This window comes from Canis lupus, chromosome 31, assembly GCF_048164855.1.
Source record: "Canis lupus baileyi chromosome 31, mCanLup2.hap1, whole genome shotgun sequence".
NCBI lineage: Eukaryota > Metazoa > Chordata > Mammalia > Carnivora > Canidae > Canis > Canis lupus.
This window is the reverse complement of record NC_132868.1, coordinates 18,346,365-18,367,027: the sequence shown is the minus strand read 5'-3', so window position 1 is coordinate 18,367,027 and position 20,663 is coordinate 18,346,365. Positions and strand designations below refer to the sequence as shown.

Here is a 20,663-nt window from a genome sequence, read left to right as displayed (position 1 = left end):
ACCTCCCTTTGCTCTCCTCCCTGGCCTCCAGCTGTACTCGGCTTCTTTGTATTTCTTCCACTCACTGTCCTCTCTGATATCCAGGCTTGGTTTAAGCTGATTTTATGCCTGGAACACTCTTCCCATCTCCTCCTCTTCTAATTGCCCAATGCCTGGTGACCCTTCCGTGCAAAATTTGATGTCACGTCAGCCTGAGCTTAAATGAGCTCTCCCTTTCACATGCCACCATAGCATGCCCTACTTCACTATCCTAGCTCATCACATTTTGTTTTTATGTCTGTGCTTCTGTAAGCTCCATTCAGGAAGGGACTGCTAATTTTGTGCTCCTCTATACCCACAGCATCTTGCATTGTGCCTGGTACGAAGTAGGCCTCAAGTATTTGGTTGAATGATTATCATGAGATTTAATGTGAACTAGCGATTATGATCTAATTTCTCAAGTATTCTACCATTTAGAGGAAGTGGGAACATGTCTGACATTAAGACTTAAATTAGCATTATTTATCCAGGAGATACTTCATAGCCATTATACATTTAAGTTATGAAGGTTATGTAGCAACCTGGAAAAACATGATTTAAAAAAATACAGCCATTATAATTTCAACTATAATAAGAAATGGTTGACTTCTTGATCATAAGGTTGTGACATTTAGATTTTCTTTTTTTTTTAAGTAAGCCCTAGGTCCAGTGTGGGATTTGAACTCATGACTCTGAGATCAAGACTTGCATGATTTACCAACTGAGCTAACCAGGTGCCCTGAGATTTAGATTTTTATTCTCTAAAATAGTAGGAGGTTGTTGGGGGAGAGTGCTTCTCAGGCAGGCAGATGCATGTGTGTCCCTGGGAGGATGCTGTGACGGGTGGTCATGTAGAGCCATGGGACAGACATGACGTGCTCTTCTAGAGCAGAGCATTTACTCAAAAATTGTTTGTTTGTTTTTTAAGATTTTATTCATTTATTCATGAAAGACCCAGAGAGGCAGAGACATAGGCAGAGGGAGAAGCAGGCTCCTCTCAGGGAGCCCGATGTGGGACTTGATCCCCAGACCAGGATCATGCCCTGAGCCTAAGGCAGATGCTCAACCACTGAGCCACCCAGGTCTCCCTTACTCAAAGGTTTTAAAGAAAATGTTTGGGGCATCTGGGTGGCCTATGGTTAAGTGTCTGCCTTTGGCTCAGGTCATGACCCTGGGGTCCTGGGATTGAGTTCCGCATTAGACGCCCGGCATGGAGCCTGCTTCTCCCTCTGCTGCCTCTCTCTCACTGTGTCTCATGAATAAATAAAAATCTACTTAAAAAAAAAAAAAGTTTAGTTTTACTATGAAGTAGGGTATAAATTTCACAGGGTGTTTTTTGTTTTAAGATAAAGCATTATACTTGGAAGAAATTCATGCATGTGAGTTTCTTTGGGCAAATTTACGTCACAGTCTAGGTGAAGTGGCTTTGTGGAAATTTGAGAATTTTTTTTTAGTCATTAAATGAAATGATGCATGTATCATGCTTAACACTGTCCCTGAAGTTCATGAAGTACTCACAGGCTAGTGGTTACACATCTCCTCGTGCTTTCCAGGTAGTGGGCTTGAACCCCCTTTGCCTGATATTTTCTACGTTAATAACTAAAGGCTTTTAAGATATGTACTCATCCTAGAAACGTATGGCTTATAAACTTTGTGGAAAAAGTATTGCTACATTAGACATTGTAGTCATGAAACAGTTGCATATTGAGAGTTTCACATTTTCACATGTGTTTGTTTGCAGTCAGGTGCAATCATGACGGTCCTTGCTGCTGTCTGCACAAAGATCCCAGAAGGGAGGCTTGCCATTATCTTCCTTCCAATGTTCACATTCACGGCAGGGAATGTGAGTATTTTTATGAAGTGAAGTGCTGGGGACAGTGGTGATATTTTTACATTGACTGAATTCTTGCCCTTAAATTAGAAATGTCAATGCTGGAGGAATCAAAGTTGTACCAGTTTTATTCTCTTTTGCTGGCTTTCAGGCCCTAAAAGCCATTATTGCCATGGATACAGCAGGAATGATCCTGGGCTGGAAATTTTTTGATCATGCAGCACATCTCGGGGGAGCTCTCTTTGGAATGTAAGTTTGAGTATAACCAATTGCTAAGCTGCCTCCTTGGTCCTCTCTTCCTGCCCACCCTTTAGGAAGGCAGAACAAGGCAGTTAACTCTGGGACGAAAGCAGGGGCAAGTGGGGGGTGGGAGGTTGAGAAACCTGTCACATAGTTGTTTTCAGCTTTGCCCAGTTCTACCATATGAGCTTGGAAGGGAGAAGAGCAGGTCCTGCCCCAGCCTCAGTCATTTATAGACTATGCCATTACCCTACTCTTAACTTCCACTCACCCCAAGTCCAGAGCTGTCAGATCTCCTAGCCCCTCTTGGGCTACTGTTTCCCAGCCCCACCGTGTGCGTTGTCCTCTCCTTTCCTCATGCTCAGGCCTCCTCTGTCCTGCTGCTGCTCACCTCCCTGTCACCAGCGCTGGGCAGTCAGAGTGACACTCTGCCTGTGACAAGTGTCCAGGTGTGTGCTACCTGAACAAGTAGAGGCTGGGGATCATAAAACCAGTGTTGACCACTTAACTGGGCATCAGTTATGTGGCAGGCTCTGAGCTAGTAGTTTCCATTCTACTATTATTACTTCCATTTTACTGATGGGAAACAGGCCCAAAAGTGATCTTTCCCGGGTCAGACAGCTAGGAGCAAAGCAAAGATTTAAAACCAGATCCAGAGTCCTTTCTACCTCTGTCACACCATATTGAATATAGTAGTATAGTGTTCACAAGATCTCCCATTTGTGTGTCAGACAGTGGACTTTTGCCTAAAATGTAGTAGCATTGGAGTGACTTGATCATAGAACTTCCTCAGGACTCCTGGAGCCTATCTGACCATGAGAGTCCCTTCAGCAGAGTAATTTCTATCTCATGTACTGGGTCCCCTGATGGACTATCTTACTTATCCTACATAAATGTTGCTTTTTGCCCTCACTTGGTTTTTACTTTGTTTCATGACAATGCAAAACTGAAGTTTTTTAATTTAAAAAAAAGAAGAAGAAAAGTCTATTCTAAGTAGAGCAGTTTTGCCCAGTAGGCGGTGGAACTAAATGCCATTATGCCATTTATAATTTTCAGTGATGATTAAAGAATTGCATATGTGAGTTCTGGCTCTAACAGCAGCACATTATAAATAGTAGAAACTGACCTGATATATTACAGTAGGAGAAACCTAGACTTAGGAAACAGGATTCTGTTTTATGAACTCTAAATTTATCTCTCTGGATCCTCCCATGTATACTTAAAGGATCTTCTCTTCAGCAGGTTTTTATTCTTCTGAACTATAATTAAATGACCTTTTTCATTCTGAAAATAATTAGATCAAATGTATTTTAAAGTACAGGATCTGAAAGGCAGAGGAATCCTTTTTCTTTGCTCTTTCTAATTTCAACCCCTTTCATTTACTAGATCTCAGTCATATCCAGAATTCATCTTTTATAACATCTTTAATTCAATTAATAAAGCTAAAGCTAGAAATCCTTACTAACGGTAAAAACCATATTAGTATCCTCCTGCGCATTGCCTTGACTCTGTTCCCTCATCAGATGTTATGGTCTTCGCTCTGTACTTTTGCAGTAATACTAGCTAACATATTTTGAATATTTGCTGTGTGCCCAAGCTAAGGACTGATTTAATATTCTTAAATCTTGTGAGGTTAGAAAACTGCTTTAAAGAAGGGAACTGTTCAAAGTCACACAACCAGTCCTTGCAGAGCTGAGTTTCAGAGTGAGCACTAGGCTATATAGCTGCTGCAAAACAAACCAAAAAAAACCAAACTGAAACTTAGAAGTTGGTAATTTTAAAGTGTTTTCCTAATTTTAATTTAGCCAAATGACCAATTATATTTGAACTTCCAAGTATGATCAGAACAGTTTACTTGTAATATTAAATTGGTTGACTCTCTGCTTGAAATAAGTGTATTACAAAGATCTGGGAAGACACTTCATTAATGGAGAGTTCCTGACAAGTGATTCATTTCTTGCAAGAGTTTTACAATTGCATTCGAATCTTAGGTGATCCTTTTTCTGTTGTTCTAAGTTCACCACAAAATTTGATTTAGGCCCAAAAGAATTTTGTAACATGCCTATTAATTTGCATGTTCTTTAAGTGTCTTTTTTCTTTCTCTATATTTACTGATTTTTTTAAACATTTTAATGGTGACTATTTTCATGATCTTTTTAAAAATATAGTGAATGTTAAGATTCAAGTACTTGGGGGAAAAAAAGATACAAGTACTTTATAATAAACATACACAGAACATTAAAAAAATTGAAACAGGGCAGCCTGGGTGGCGCAGCGGTTTAGTGCCGCCTGCAGCCCGGGGTGTGATCCTGGAGACCCGGGATCGAGTCCCACAACGGGCTCCCTGCATGGAGCCTGCTTCTCCCTCTGCCTGTGTCTCTGCCTCTCTCTCTCTCTCTGAATAAATAAATAAATCTTAAAAAAAAAATGAAACATTAAATTGCTATTCTGATACTAATCTAAGCCATTTAAATAGAGCATGTTTTCAGTCAGGTGTTTGAAGAGATGCAAAGATTAACACAGTCTGGTGTCTGCCTCAGGGAACATGAAATCTATTTGGGCAAGGAGGGCAAAAATAAAAGTTTCAGTCATAGCTTTCAATGACAGTCATTCCAGACAACCCCGTCTCCTCCAGGAAGCCCTCACAGCCTTCCCCTAGCCCAAGAGAGGAAGAGGTAGGTGCCCCCGAGTTATACTTACAGCCTGTGCCTCCCTCGGGTAGAGCTCCTGGTCTTGCAGTACCTAGGCCTGTGGGCTTCTAAAGGCAGGCATTGCTCAGTGGTCTCTCAACTTTGTGTTCCTCAGCTTACAGTAGATTTTCCCTAGATGCAGTAGTAGTGATTATGGCACCACTTTCAGAATCAGATTTAGGTTCTAGTGTCCGTTCTGGTGATCGCTAGTTGTGTAGCCTGGGCAAAGTAAGTTACTGAACATCTCGGTGCTTCATTTTCCTCAGCTCATTGCTTTAGGCTGCTTTTTTGGCAGTATTTAAGAGCGGAATAGGGATTGGAACTATATTTCTAAAGGTGGGCAGAATTTGGATCAGCAGATAGCTTTGTGTAGCCAGGTGGAAGATGACGAGAAGCATTTAAACTATTGAAGCCATCATTAGTGAATTTGAATGCTGACATTTCTTACATTTAATGTAGTGAAGAGGGACCAGGCTTAGGATCAGTCTAGACTTCAGGTGAGTCCTTAGAAGCTGTTAGCTCCTGAGAAGATTGCTTTCTCTGAGGCTTGGTTTCCTCATGTCTGTAATGGGGAGGTGATGCTCAGTTGCAGTAGTGAATCAAAAGTAGTATGTGTCACACATAGTCCCATCCCTTTTATCTTTCTTTTTTTTTTTTTCCTCTTGATCTGTCATACACTCCATATTAACAGTGAGTCATTGATCTACATCAAATAAATCAATCAGCTATTTTAATAAACAAGATAGTAAATAACCATGGCATTCAGTTTTTAAATGTCAATTTGATATCATCATGGTACTTAACATTTGTATGTCATACTGTTTGAATGTTGAGCCTGGTTTGTTTTTCTCCTCCCCAGATGGTATATTACTTATGGTCATGAACTCATTTGGAAGAACAGGGAGCCTCTAGTGAAAATTTGGCATGAAATGAGGACTAACAGCCCCAAAAAAGGAGGCGGCTCTAAGTAGAACTGGGATCAGATGATACTGGTGCATGTGCCCCGTGCTGCCTGGAGAGTCCCAGGAACTCATCAGCCCTGGAGTGACCACATCTTTGCTCCTGCTTGGAAGACACCCAGCATCTAGCTTTCCCAGTATTTTAAACTCTGTCTCCAGTACATGTCTTACCAGAAAGTGAATTATGACAAAGTTGTGAAATAAAGGTTTATATCTCTAGTTTGTAAACAGAGGGTGTGTGTCCCTTTTGAAGAGCACTAATGCTGCCCTGGAGTCTTGCTATTAGTGTTATATCTGACATAGTTTGAGCAGTGAACTTGGCAGGAGTGCACAGGGAAAGGCCTAATTGAAACTCAGAGATGCTTGTTTTTGTACTTTGGCCTCCTTGCATCTCTGCTTCCTCACTTACCCTTTCCTTTGGTTGGTTGGCAGGTAAAAAAAAAAAAAAAAAAAAAAAAAAAGATCTTCTGGCTGGCGTGGACTGAAATAACAGCTGTAGTATTTTCTAAATTTTCCCAAGAAAGGTAATGTTTTCTGGCAGTGAGTGGCATATACAAAAAGCTATTTTTAGGCTTTGCTTTCTAGATTAAAATTGTAGCTAAATTAAGAGTTAGAAGGAAATATCTTGGAGAAATTCAGACTTGAATCTGAGCCTAATTGCATCTTACATTTGAAAATGTGCATTCTTTGAATTGAAGCATCATACTGAAATAGCAGACAGTGGTCATCAGAACAGCTTCACTCTAGTAAAATTCTTGCTTGCCCTCATGATTGAAAATTATTTCTAGGAAATGCATTTTGAGAATTTAAAAGTAGTGTTTGTTGAGATGATTTATAGGAGACTTGTTAGTCTTTTGGTGGCCTCAGTAGGTGATTCCGGTTCTTGCACCCTGCCCTGGAGAGGAGTGCAGCCATCTTTCCTACTAGGTGTCAAGCTTCATGGAAAGGAGTGAGCTGTGCCCACCTCACAGTGGTGAGAGCTGAATGGCAGCATGTCCCCGCACATTGGAATTGTCTAGAATTTGACAATTCTTTGTACTTTTTCCCCCAGATTCTTCTCTAGTGTGAAATACTTTATTTTTACTAGGCAGAAAGGATTCTATCTTAAACTATAATGTCACTCGTTTTGTTTTGTTTTTTAACCTAGCCCTCTCTTTGCTGGTAAGGAAGCAGGATGGTCATGTATGGGAACTGCTCAGGGTCACACTGCTGTGCTTTGACATTTCTGAATATATTATGCCACCAGCCCTGCAATACACAGATGAGGCAGGAAGCATTTCTCAGAGATAGGATGGGAGGCTGAGATCACACGGACATTCTGTATGGGGTCCAAAATGAAATTTAGGTCTTGCTGTGGGCCGACTAGGGACATAGGCCCTGAGGACATGTATTTTCCTGCTTTGTGATGGTTAGTGAAGGAGCATTTAGAAGGTCAAGTCCCTAAATCACTTCTCTGTCCATAACATCCCTCCATGCTGATGCCTTTGAACAGCTAAGTGCCATTCTCCCCATGAGAGGCCTCATGAAGAGTCAGAGCCCGGCTCTGGAAGCATGAGTCTTACTGAGTGTAGCTTTGGCAGTCGTCCCTACTACTCTTTGCCCACTAGGGTGTTTTCTCATCGTGGCTTCTCTACTGACACGTGAGCACCCCAAGCCTCTGTTCTGCCTGGCTAGCGCACCTCTTGGACTAAGCCTCCTCTACTGGCCTGTCAAGTGCGTTGCCCCCAGGAACACAACTGCCTTGTCTCACTCTGCTTTCCCTGGCTTTAGTTATCTTCATGAGGACATCCTCTGAGCTCTGGGCCCACAGACTACCTCTGTACCCAGTACATGGATCTACCACATGCCAGGTATGGTTTCAGGTCCTAGGACTCCATAAGCCCTTCAGATACCACTCCTGGCTTACTGAGTGGTCTCACTGATCGGAAGCCAGAAACTTGGGAGCCATTCTAGATTTCCTTCTCTCAGCTCTCATTTCTAGAATCCAGTGCCCCTTCCATCCCCAGTGCTTGTGCCTTAGTTCAGCCCCTTGTCTCTAACCTAGACTGTTGAGACTGTTCTCCAGCTGGTCTCTAAAATTTCCTTACATGTCTTCATATGGCTACATGGTGCTGGAAACACTTTGGTCATTCCCCATTGTCCCCCGTGAAAAAAACTTAAATTCAGTGTGGTTCCCTGAGGCTCTCCATGGTCTGGCCTCTGATGCCTTTGACTGGACCTCCCAACCTCCCACCCTGCATTCCCACCCCTACCCAACCACCTTCCCTCATTACAGGTGACAGGGCCAGCCTCACCACCCCCTACTTGCTTTATCCAATTCTGTTGTTGCCTTACTACACTGAACCTCTTGAGTCCCCCAGCATTATTCCAGGCACCTAGTAAGTGCTCTTTGTTGTTTAATGAATGAAATAAAAAGAAAAGCTACCTTTTTTTTTCTTTCTTTTTCCTGCAGGATGGAGTACTGTAGTCCCAAATGTCTCAATGGCTAACCCAGGACCCTGGAGCACGGAGGTCACACAATGACAGCTTGCTCTGCCTAGGGAGAGAGCAGGTGTGCAACCTCCTAGTGTCTTCACGGCATGCTCCTCTTCTGCCTCCTGGGCCATGGCCTGGCCAGGGCAGCTGTCACTGCTATGACTGGAAGCTAAGAGAGAGGATGCTTTGGGAGAGGAATCAGTATCCTGACTGGTCAGGGCTGCACTGCAGATTTCTCCTCCAAGATGCAGACTGGAGACCATCCAAGTGTATGTTGGAGATGGAGCTCTGGGTAATTAATGCCGTTTCGGTAGTGTGATTAATTAATTAGTCATTGGTCTGCAGTGCACATTGAGGGCATGTGTCAAATACTCAGGAAGTCTCTTGAGTGTGGCCAGGGAACCCTGTCCTGCATTAAACAAACTGACCTTTAGTGGCGGATTACCCAAACTGCAAAAAAAAAAAAAAAAAAAAAAAAAAAAAAACGGTACAGGGACTTTTTATAACACAGCGGCCAAAGATTTATCGGCAGCTTTATAATGTAACTCCTCTGTTGCCATGCATTAAAATTAGGGATTTTAGAACCCAGGGAAAGGTCAATTGAGGGCTAATGCCAGTTCTCAATGAAAACTGGATTGGTTGTTACAAATTTAGCATCGCGAAGGCAAGTAGTGACTCAACTGGCTGATTCGGACACGTGTTCCCTGGCAGCAGGGCCCGGGCGGTCAGCCCCGCGCTCCCGCCTGCGGGGCCCGCGGGCAGCGCAGCGCCAATGCGGCAGCCCCGGGCGCCCTGCGAGGCCCAAGCGCCTGGGGGGGGGGGGGCGGGTACTGCGCCCGCGCTGGCCCCCAGGCTCTCGCTCTCCGCCAAACCAGGTCCGAGTTAGAAGCCAGCATCAAAGGGAACTAAGGGTTAAATTATGAAACCCTCGAGGGGGACGCTGGCAAATGCCTCCAGGCGTCTTCGGGCGCCTCCCGCCCCCCCAGCCCCGCGCCCCTGCTGCCGGGCCGAGCCGGGCTGTCCCCGCCCCCGCCCCCGCCCCCGCCCCGGAGGCCTCCCCCAGGCCAGGGGGCGGCGCTGCGGCGGCGCGGGGAGGGCCGCGGGGGCGGGGACGCCGGGCGGGGGCGGCGCGGCCCGGAGCGCGGGGAGCAGAGCGGCGGGCCGGGGCCGGGGCCGGGGCCGGGGCCGGGGCCGGGGCCGGGGCCGGCATGGCGTGGCCCTGCATCAGCCGCCTCTGCTGCCTGGCGCGGCGCTGGAACCAGCTGGACCGCTCCGACGTGGCGGTGCCGCTGACCCTACACGGCCACTCGGACCTCGAGAGCGAGGAGCCCGCCCCGGGCGACGCCGCCCCGCGCAAGGGCCCGTCCCCCGCGGGCGCCCGGGAGCCCGGCCGGGACGTGCCGCTCACTCAGTACCAGCGGGACTTCGGGGTGTGGACGGCGCCCGCGGGGCCCCGGGATGCTCCGCAGGGGCGCGGGGCGGGGGCGGCGGCGGCGGGGGCGGGCGGCCGCAGGGGCAAGCAGTCCGCGGCCCCGGGCCGGGGCGTGTACGTGCTCCCCATCGGCGACGCAGACGCGGCCGCAGCGGTGACCACGTCGTACAGGTAGGGGGCTTCGGGCGGGGGCGCGTGGGGAGGGCGTACCCCATGGGAGGGGGAAACTGAGGCCGTGCACCCGGAGCCCCCGTCCCTCGCCCGTCGCACTGCTGCGGGCGGCCTCGGAGGTCGCCCCGTTGGCCCCCTGCTCCCTGCGGGCCTCCGAGTGAAGGAGCGGGCACCTCTGCCCACCCGAGCCCACTGCCTCCACCGAGCCACGACCTGCTTCCGGGCACTTCCCCAGGTGGGCCAGTGCCGGACCTCCTGCCCTTGCCCTGGTGCCCTCGGTGCCCTCTGTGGAGGCGTTTGTCGACCAAACAGGGCGCCCAGTAGGTGGCCCCCTGGGGATCGCCCTGAGTGGGCGGATCTGTGGGTCCACCCTGCCCCCACCTCAGCTCTGCCCCGGGCTCGCTCCTTTCTTAGTACAAAAGTAATATAAACTCACCATAGAAAAAAAATAGAAATTACAACAAGTTAATTCCTTTAACTCACCCAAACTGGTAGTTCTTTCTAATCCATATTTGAGTTCATACCCACTTGTAATTCTTGTACGTTTAGATTCCATACACATTTTCCCATCAATTTCAGTTGTCTGCATGTTACTGGATATTTTTTTGCAACATGAATCTTAGTAGATGTGCAGTGTTTCATCCTAGGGATGGATATACATTCGTCCATATATGGATATGTATGTTCAATTATTAATCTGTCATTGAATATTTAGGATGTTTCTAATTTGGAACCATTAAAAATGCTTCTTTCAATCCACTACTCCATTTCCAGGAGTTTCCTTCTAAGTATTCAATGTGGGGCGAGAGCAGAGGAATAGAAGCTATGTTGCAACCTTGTACTGCAGGAGATGGAAACAATCCCACCTCCCCCCCCAGTGCAGCTGGTTAATTCTAGGAGGCCTGGGATGTACGGATAGTGGAAGATCTGGAAGATCTTGAGTGGGTACCGGCCTCAAAAAAGAAAACAAAATGCAGAACAGTGTGTCCACTATTTATGTTTTTAAAAGGAGTACTCATGTACCCGTATCTGTTCAAATAGGAACCCTTGGGGGGAGGAAGAGTGGGGAGGAGAGGGGGATGCCAGGGTGGAAGGGCACCGAGTGACTTTCAGCCTCTTAACTGGTTTTTTTTAAGCGTTTACAGGTGTTATCTTTAAACCATTTTTTAGAGAAAATAATTTCTGTGATATGATAAGCATCCTTATAGCTGTCTTTGCGCTTATCAATTTCTTTATAAATTCCTACCTGTGGAATTAAAGGGGCAAAAAGGTATGAACTTTCTATCTCCCTCAGATTTATTATTTTTAGAAGCACTGTTAAGGTAAGAGTCCCATAATCATCAAGACACATAGAACATTCCATCTCCCCAGAGGTTCCTTCACAGGCACACAGTTTTTCAGGAACCTTGGTGAAGAATGGGTGCTGCAGGCTGGGTCTCGAGTTTGCTGATGCGTGCTCAGCTGAGCTGCTAAAAGGCGAGGGCAAGGTCAGGGGGCAGGGCCCACACTGAGCCCAGCTCAGGCCCCAGCTGGGCTGTGGGCGGTTCTGACTCCTGTGTGCTGGCGGGGAGCCAGCTGCAGGGGCCTGAATCCCCTCCAGAGAAGCCTGTAGGGCCCAAGGGCCTGGGGGTGCAGCACCTTCACATGACCAGTATTTCAAGCCAGGAGGAGAACCCATGGCTTCAGCTCAGGAAGGAAGAGCTTTCTTGTAATTCCAACGGACTGATGATGAGGTGAGCGGCCTCCAGGGTGCTAAGCTCCTCCTCACTGGTAATGTTCAAGCAAAGGTGGGGCCCATTTAGAAGGAGCCCCTCACTTGCGTTGAGCAGATGATGGGTTTGAATGTCTCACTGGGTCTCCCATCTCCAATGATGCTGAAGGTACAAGTTGTTATTCTCTGCTTAGCAAGTATCAGAAACCAGGCTCAGGACTTTGCAGATTATCTCCCCAAGACCTCACCTCCTAAGATGTTGCTGCCCCGAATCCCTTCGTTTCTTGAGCTGTGTCCTGCAGTGGGGGAAGTGTACTGCCAGGAGTTGGGATTCACTGGTGCTCTTGTGTCCTGGGGTCTAAACTTGGTGGGTCACTTGGCCTCTGTGACCCTTTCCTCATCTGTAAAACAAATAGCCAGAGCTTGACTCCCTGGGTCCCCATACCCCTAACTCTGGCCCAAACCCAGGACCACTACTGAACTTGGCTCTCCCAATCCATGCCAGCCGACCTCCAGGATGCCTCACTTCCCGGCTCTAGCACTTGATGCAGGAAAACTCCATTCTGGCTCCTTCTTGTAAGATCCATGTTATCTGAGCAAACTGTTTGAAGAAATTCACAAAACAAAATGAGTAGATCCAGGGAGCCGAGGTACCGGAGTCCTCGTGGCCACTCGCTAGCCCCGCTTCTCGTGTGAAAACTGACCTGCCTCACTTGCTTGGCCAGATGGGTGCAGATCCTGCTCTTGCCGCCAGCCTGGGTCTCTCCTGGGCAGCGCCCAGAGCCTCCCCTCTGGTATTCTCTAGGTGCTATTTAGCACCTTTGACACAGGTTCTAGACCTCCTTCCCCAGTCGTCATCCTCTTTCCTTCCTGGGTGGGTTACAGGGCAAACCATTGTGCCCGGCCCCCAAGGTTCATCATAACCTCCTGCATATACATCAGTAGCCCTTTTCATGAGGAAGCTGAGGCTCAGAGAAATGAAGGGGTTTGAAGCCATGAAGATGGAGGGTGCTCGGCCTTGCCACAGGTGGCCCCCGGCCCTCCGTGGGACTGCAGCCCTAGGGCCCAGCTGAGGCCCAGACAAGGTGGACAGGAGAGCCTGCTTGGTCAGGGGAGGCACCCGGTGTATTGGCTTGCCCTGTGTTTTTATTATCCTCTTTGCCAGAGCCATAAATCTGTCCTCCTCCTCTTCTGGGCAGTCACGGGGGGTCCTGCTGATTCTAGGTCTGAGGCCTCGTCTCCATCCCCACTGCAGTCTCCTCTCACTGGTCTCCAGGAGCAGCTATGGGCATTGTTCTAGCTCCTGGCTCTGGTCGCTTTGTGCCGTGACCCCTGCAGCCACCCTGGGGCGGCAGGCTTGGGCTGCCAGGTCCAAGGCTCAGCTCAGTTTGGGGACAGAAGGGCACGCCCAGGGGAGGACCTGCTTCCCCAGGAGAAACAGAATGGCAGATGGCTCGGGCAGCTGGTCTTTGGAAACTTGCAGCTTCAGAAGCATAAGTGATCCGTAGGGCCCTGGCCCAGCTCGCCTCCTGGCACCCCTGAGTGCTGACCACGGACAGACACAGCTGCTCCCTACACACAAGGCCTGCCCAGTGGTGCCCAGCTGTGCTGCTGCCAAGGAGAAAAGGCAGCTTTGTTGACTTCTGGGCCTGAAACCCAGCCAGGGCTGTGGGTGGGATGAGACAAGAATGGATCCAGCCCACATGTGGGTGCTCCCTTGGCCAGCTGGACACTTTTCTACAGAACATTGCCTTGGCAGGTGCTCCTGGACACAGCAGGTCTTTGCCTTCCTGAGCTGTCTAGCAGGGGCGTTGAAAGAATTAAAAGAAATAGGTCTTTTATGCAGAAGAATTGAGGAAATAAGTCTTTGTCAAAAAATGTACTCCAAGGGGGCACCTGGGTGGCATAGTCGGTTAAATGTCCAATTCTCGATTTCAGCTCAGATCATGATCTCAGGGTCGTGAGATGGAACTCCCACTCAGCAGAGAGTTCAGCCTGGAGTCTGCTTGAGATTCTCTCCCCCTCTGCCTCCCCTCTCTCTAAAAATAAATACATGAATCTTAAAAAAAAAAAAAAAAAAAACTTCAAGAACATGAAGCTAGTTTGTGCCAGCCTTGTCACTTCTGCCCAGGGAGCCAACCACCTTCCCTCCTTCGTCCAGGCTGGAACATGTGTGCACGGAGCCGTTTAAAGCCAGACCAGCTTGTAGTTGAGACAGTCACTACAACCTGTTCTGTTTTGTAGGAGTTAATAAGAAATTATTAAAAAGTAAACAATACTGAACCTTGTTTTTCCTTCTCAGTTGTAACCAAGTAGAGAAGAAATTTGCTGTGCTGGGCACTGTCCTGGCCAGCACCTTCTGTGGATGTAAGTGACCTGGGCTGGAGGTGACCAGCCTTCACTGGTTCTGGGTGACTAGGGCCCCTTAAAGTGGCCCAGAGACAAAAGTGGGAGCACTAAGGAAGGGCTGGGACTTGGTTTCCGTTGCGCAGCACGTACCAGGTGCTTGCTCTGGATCCAGAGCAGGATGTGAGCAGTGAAGACTGGCCAGGACGTCTTGGAAGCACAGGGCAATGGCGGTGGCCCCTGTAGAGTCGGGAGGGATGACGGACTCTGAGCAGGGTGGTGACTGTGTTCTCTATTCCAGACAGGAATTCCAGGCCTGGACCGGAGTGAAGCCGTCGAGATCCACAAAGGCGAGACCCGCCACAGTCATAACAACCCACAGCTCTGGATGGGACAGCAGCCCCCGGGACAGCTTCCAGGTCAGCCTGAAACTGGTGCTGCAGGCACGGGGCTGGGCTCCAGGCTGCAGATGGTGTGAGAACAGTCTTTTTCTAGATGGTCCCCTACTGCTGGCGGGGTGGCCATCTCCCCAGCGCTGGCGCCTCTGGCAAGCAGGATGTCCCTTTCCGTCCTAAATCCCCATCTTACCCTTGGCCACTGAGCACTAGCAATGAGCCTTCCACATCCTTGGCATTTGTGTAAGGGAGGAAAGATGGGAGGTGGGGACTCTTTAGCCGCCTGATTCCACCCAAAGGAGGCTTCAGGAAGCAGAATGGAAGGTCCAGGTGCCATATTTGTCCTACTAATGCAGTGACCCTGCCCCCTGCATGTTCCCCCCCACAGATCCCCCAAGCAGGTGGTCTCAACTCTTAGAGGATAAAGAGGTCAGGAGGCAGGAGTTTTCCTCCAGGAGCTGCGGTGGGAGGTGGTGGGGAGGGTAAGTCGTGGGAAAGGCACACTGATACGGCACCACATTTCATTTTCCAGGCTCCTGAGGGGAGGAAGAAGTTTACCCCTAACCCCTCAGCCATCTTTCAGGCATCAGCTCCCCGGATCCTCAATGTGTGACTCCCACCACGGAGAGGGCCACAGCGGAGACCGAACCCACTGCCGCCAAGATGGAGCAGTGCTCAGCCACTTGGGGACTGGGGTGAGATCCTGGGACTGGCCCTCTCCGTCCGAGGGGGAGGGCCCGTCTTGCTTACTGTGGGCACCGCTCCTCCCCGGCTGCCACCTGGGCTGTGGGCCTGGCGCAGAGCAGGGGCGCAGATGGACACAGCATCACCCTGCTCAGCTCTGGGCCCCCACCAGCCTCTTGTTCCTCGAGAAGTGTACAGAAGGCTTCGGATCTTTTTTTAATTGCCTCTTTTGGCCACCCTTCAGTTTTTAAATCTGAAGAACCTAAGGACCAATTCTGTGGTAAACTGAATTGGTCTGTGTGAGCTGAGGAATATGGACATAACAGGTGCTTGAAAGAACCAGTTAATGTCCACTTTGTTGTTTTCCCAGGCTGCACAAGAACTTTGTAACCTATGGCAACCCAAGGGCCTGTCCCTGGGTGTTCCTACAAATGCCCCACACATTCAGGTTGAAGAACTCTTGGGTTATCACCTGCATGTGACCCATGATGCTGCTGAGTAGGATGCCATTTCCAAAAGGAGGAGTATCAATCATAGGATTTCCGTTTTAACGACATGATTTAGGGCCCAGACAACCGTTAAGTTTTAACAAAAGGCTTCTTGTGAGGAGTGCTACAAGTAGTGAATGAATGGCATTTACCTTGTAGGTTTCTGAGCCCCACATTTTATTACTAATTCCAGTTTTTTCCCTTACAGTTGACAACTAAAAGGGAACACCATACACACTGGCTTCCTTGGGACGAAGTGGCATTAGCCTCATTCCCTGAAAGACTTTAAAATGTTATCTACACCTAGATGACTCCCACCCTGCTCTCCCTTACAGTCGGGGAGCTCACTGTGAGGAGGCAGCTGTCGGCTTTGGAAAGCTGCCTCCTTTCCCGGTAAGTCCCAGCCTATGTGGCCCTGGAACAAGCCTGGCCCCGTTTGCACAGCAGGTGGTCAAACACTCGGAGTTCGGCCCCTCTCAGAGATCAGAGGTTTAAGCTAAGCTGTCTTCCGTCCAGGATTTCCCTCTGGATGTTCATCCTTCTCTGCCTCACGCGCTGGCTGGTGGGCATTTACTTAAGCCAGCGGCGCCGGCCCTCCCAGCTCACAACCCGAGACCAGGAGCTGGGCTGGTCCCTCAAAGGGCTGCCTCGGGCTGGCACAGCCTGCTCCTCCGCGCAGCGGAGGAAATGCTCTGAATCATTTTAAAGGCAGAACCCAAACCATATGCTTACACAAAGGGTTCTATTATTTCCGACTTCATTGGTTTGCATGCTAGTGGTTTCTAAGAGAAAAGAGACTGCCTGCCGCTGTGCATTCTGTGGGGAATGAACAGATTAACCATACAATCTCAGATTTTACTAAAACACAAAAATGCACGGTTACAATTTCTTGTTAGCTTATTTCTTTAATTGTGAACCCAGAGCACCTTCTCTCATGTCTTTATCCCCTCTTGGTAATAAGGACTTTGGCGGGTCATGGCTAGTCCTGGTTGTCCCTTGGAGGCTTATGGATCCCAGGGTCTCTCCCTTTGGACCGCCATCCACACCGGTGGCGTGCGCGGTATTCACAGGACGTACCATCCTCCCCTTGCACCGCACTGCCCCTCTGCATCTCCCAGAGCCTAGGTTGAAAAGTCCGTCCTTGAAGCTAATTCTGGGCTCAAATCCTGACTTCTCTCCTCACTACCTGTGAGCAGTTTCAGCTTCCATTTCCTTATGTGCACAGTAAGGAGACCACCCCCTCCCTCGCCGAGCCGGTTTATGTTTACGGGCAGGGTGCTGCTCAGTACAGTGAATGGACAACAGAGCACAGACATGGCAATTGTCCTTTCCTGCCCAGGCCCCCCCTTCCTCCTTCCCCATGGAGCCGGCTCTATTCTCCTTTGCAGCTTGGGTCCCCCTGATGCCACAGACACAGTCCTTCTCCCTAAACCCTGCCCCTGTCACCCTTCCCTCCCCCGAGCTTGTAGACCAGAAAGGCTGTACCTCAGCCAGACACCACAGGTCTGCTGTTCCCGGCCGCGTCAGCACCATAGCAGCAGGAGCACCCTGTGCCTCACCCGGCCTGCCTCTCAAGGCATACTGCATGCCTAAGAACCTTTCTGGAATGCACTGGAACAGATAGCTTTCCACAAAACCCCCAACTCGATAATCTTCTTTGCCAGGCTTCATTATTAGGAGACTGGGGTTCTGAAGAAGGGACTTCCTCCCACTAGTAAGGCCCATCATGTTACTGGAGTGACCTTCCAAAGCAACTGAGGCAACAGTCTCAAGTGCGGTATGAACCCACATCACACACAATACATGTATATAAAATAGACAAAGAAAAAAAAATAGACAAAGATGGGAAAATGCATTGGAATACTAAGGTAGTTCTCTTTGGGAAGGGGAACTATGGGTAACTTTAAATTTTTTACACCTTACTGTATTTGCTAATGTTTCTATATGATAACCATTTTTGTATTAATTCTACAGAGTAATGTTTTTAAAAATAAAAAGTTCAATCTGTTAGCTAATTTCAGCCAAAAGCAAGTGTTCAGTATCAATGATTTTATAACTTGTGTCAGCACTGCCAGTGGCCGCCTCGACCCACCTTGAGGATGCACTGTGAGGCCCACAGAGAGGGGAGCCCCAAAAGTCCTCACCCGCAGTTATTTAGACCAGGGTCCTGCCTCTGTGTTCCATGGTGCTTCAAAAGTCAGAAAAACCCACTGCAAATGGGAACTCTTTCACACCCGTACCACCACCAGGATTTCAGGTCCAACTCCAAAAAGCACCCTTTGAAAGAACCTTGACCCTGCAGACACCCCATTAGTGGGGTCAGCTCTGCCTGCCCCGTTCACACAGGCTTCGGTCCTGAGAAGGAGTCCCCAGCCGAGGTGACATCAGTCATTAGGGAAAGAAGCCTCAGTAACACCCCTATTCTCTGTCCTCCAGACACCTTAGTTCCTTAAAGGCTGACACGGAGTCTGGTCCCAAGAAAGCTATGGACCTGGACGCTATCACGATGCCTCTTCCCTGCGGAACTACTTGCCTCCGAAGAACCAAAGCTTTCAAAGCCCCTAGTTCTTGTTAAGGACGGATGTAAAAAGTGGTCATTTCTGAAATGTTTCTGCATCTCTCATTTTTTTAGCCATTCTGATAGCAGGTGGTCCCAGCAGAACTGTGTCACAGGAGTCCCCTCTTCCCAGACAGCATAGACCAGGATGCTGCTGTCAGAGGACAGGCGTGGTCCCCTCCTTGCCAGGGCTCTGAGGAGGCTCCGAGGTGCTTCTCTGCCCCAAGCTGTCAGAAACTGCTATTTCCAGGGTTAATGTGCATCTTCCAAATTTCTTTTCAGACTCTTACGTAACAGTGATCCTTTATCCTGCATAGCCGCAAACCCTTTATGGAAAGCAGCAGCAGACTTAGCGTAAACACGCAAGTACCCATCCCTCTGCCCCACCCCGGTGCCTCCAGGCCTCCCGTAGGAAGAACCTACCAAAGTGTAATGCATCTAACTCAGAAAAACCCATCACAAATACTAAAAGATTTATTGTAGATTTTTGTTACACATTATGATACAAATACATCTGAAACATTAACACATATGGGAACTGTTAAATGATTTAATATTTCTTTTGCAAAAAGATAATTACTTTAGGCTTTCATACCTGTAATAAATCACTCTGTTCTCATTTGGATCAAATCCTCCGTCCTGTAGATCTGTCACAGTCCACGCTGAATAAATCTATGCACTTGCCCACTAACCTTGTTTGCAGTAGTTAATGTATAAAGTATCTGAGCCTTTATGTACTTTTTTTTTTTGTTTAACTAAGCCTGGGCATGCCCAGTGCCTTACCGAACAGATTTCCTTGTGCATCTGCAATCCTCAGATGCTGAATAAAAAAAGGGCAGATTTCTCAGTCACCTCCCTGCCCTCTTCTGCTCCTGGCCCAAATGTCTATAGAACTCAGGAAAACTGGAATTATGCTGACTCGGTACATGTGATTCACAGGCTTCAAGTTTCCTTCGAGAAGATTCCTAACAGAATAAATTCTTTGCTTTCCTTTGACAGAGACTGTGTTAGGATGATTAGGACAGAGTGTCTGTAATGGAACTGGGCATCGCACAGGGCACTGCTAACCTACCTTCGGTTCCCTACTCCACTGAGAGGGCTCTGCGTCTGGGCACAATCTCTTCTCACTGCTTCTGAGCACTGACCTTCCTGTCTCGTGGCTTCAGCAGTCATCTCTCTATCTTTAAGGCACTCACAGTGTTTCCTTGAAACGCTTTTCTTTGGAAAAGCTGAGTGGAAAAGAACAGGACACTAAATCCACGGACAGGACTTACCACCCCAGCAGGCCTGTCCCAGGCGCTGCTCCCCACTGGCCACTCAACAAGGGGTCGGCAGCAAATGCCATGGAACCGGCTCTCTGCCTGGCACACACGCAAAGCTGGTACAAGCCTCCCAGGTGCCTGGGACTTGCGGGTGTTCTCTTACTAAGACTTTAAGAGCTTCTTGGTTATAGTCAAACCTTAACCTGGACCTATGCTGGGATGCGCCTACCCCTTGACAATACTCTGACCATGGCTGTAGTAACATTTCTGTGCTCTGAAAAAACAAAAAAAATTCTGTGCAGTGTAGTGTGCTGGCTCCCAGGCTTATTTTCGGCAAGGTGTCACCGCTTTCTATAGCTTACTGGGTCCCCCACGCCACGGCCACCCCAAGTGTGGAAGCTCAGCCTGTCTCCAGGTGTTAGCAGGGTAACTGCTGGAGCTGCCTGTAATCCCAGAATGGGTGGACTGCTAGTGTGCCAGACTTATTTTCTGCCTCCTGGAGGGAGACTCAAGCCCAAGGTGCCCCTTGACACCCAGAGAAGGACCTGCTCACTACACATGGCTGGGCCCAGCTCTGAGACTCTCCTGGAGCCTTTGCAGAGAGTGAGCAGATGCAAGCGAACAGAACACACATCCACTCACAGCTTCACTCTAGAATCAGGAAACAAACTTCTGTCCTGAAGGGATCTGATTTGAGACTGAACACCCTGGTGTTACAGTGAATTAGGTGGAGGCAATGGTTTGGTAGCCATAATATTCTGAGGCACACAGAAAATAACCTCCTTCCCCAAAGAGAAGAGTCGTCACAGTTCAAAGCTTCAGATACATTTTCAAATCCTGCTTTTCTAGGAGCATCTTCATTCCATTCACTGATCTTCATTCAATATCCCCATGTGTTTATTTGTGAGAAAGTCCAGAAAAGGAATGTTGCAAATGGCCTGGTGAATATTACTCACTGTAATTTCTTTGGGAATCCTGTCCAAAAACAAAGCATATTAGGTGCAGTTTTCTCAAGCATTTAATAATTAAACAATCCATTTATCAAAAGGACCATTCCCCCACTGCAGGCCTACTGGAAGGGGACAATACTGAGGCACACTTTCGGCCACCTGGCATGGGGGTGGCCAGGTACATTCTCTCGCTTGCTCTCCTTCCTCATTAATTTATTTTGTTTTGATGACAACTGGCCTGGCCTCTTAGGGCTTAGATCTGACTTCCCAGTCACAGGCATGAGATGGATTTCAAGAACTCAGTTGAACAACAAAGAAAAAAGACTCTCAGGATTGAGAAAAGAGAAAGGAAGTAAACTGGACAGCAAAACAGCACAATGTTTTCGTAATTCAGTCTCACTGGACTGAGTTCAAGGGCTACAGAACTGCAAGACCACGATTCCGTCTGTCTGGC

General features: G+C 48.4%; 3 protein-coding genes across 7 annotated transcripts in view; 2 read left to right on the top strand and 1 right to left on the bottom strand.

Annotated features, from left to right (window-relative positions):
• PARL (presenilin associated rhomboid like) overlaps positions 1 to 5,966 on the top strand; it is a 47,457-nt gene extending 41,491 nt beyond the window's left edge. The window contains exons 8-11 of one of the 3 annotated variants that reach the window (XR_012021797.1): positions 673 to 752; positions 1,760 to 1,861; positions 2,001 to 2,098; positions 5,639 to 5,966. Coding sequence is in view for 2 of the 3 variants with exons in the window: in XM_072807590.1 (XP_072663691.1) it covers positions 1,760 to 1,861; positions 2,001 to 2,098; positions 5,639 to 5,750 (312 nt within the window). In the remaining variant the exon portion in view is untranslated. The remainder of the gene's footprint in view (positions 1 to 672; positions 753 to 1,759; positions 1,862 to 2,000; positions 2,099 to 5,638) is intronic. The other 2 variants (XM_072807590.1, XM_072807592.1) reach the window with 2 other exon arrangements.
• Positions 5,967 to 9,385: 3,419 nt separating this feature from the next.
• MAP6D1 (MAP6 domain containing 1) lies at positions 9,386 to 17,467 on the top strand. Its single transcript, XM_072807593.1, has 4 exons — positions 9,386 to 9,816; positions 14,175 to 14,292; positions 14,801 to 14,963; positions 15,649 to 17,467. The coding sequence occupies exons 1-3, from the start codon at positions 9,422 to 9,424 to the stop codon at positions 14,879 to 14,881; spliced, it is 594 nt and encodes a 197-aa protein (XP_072663694.1). The 5' UTR covers positions 9,386 to 9,421; the 3' UTR covers positions 14,882 to 14,963; positions 15,649 to 17,467.
• Positions 17,468 to 18,453: 986 nt separating this feature from the next.
• YEATS2 (YEATS domain containing 2) overlaps positions 18,454 to 20,663 on the bottom strand; it is a 122,791-nt gene continuing 120,581 nt past the window's right edge. For all 3 annotated transcript variants that reach the window (XM_072807586.1, XM_072807588.1, XM_072807587.1), the window contains one exon: positions 18,454 to 20,234. In XM_072807586.1, the coding sequence (XP_072663687.1) occupies positions 20,126 to 20,234 (109 nt within the window). In that variant the 3' untranslated portion in view covers positions 18,454 to 20,125. The remainder of the gene's footprint in view (positions 20,235 to 20,663) is intronic.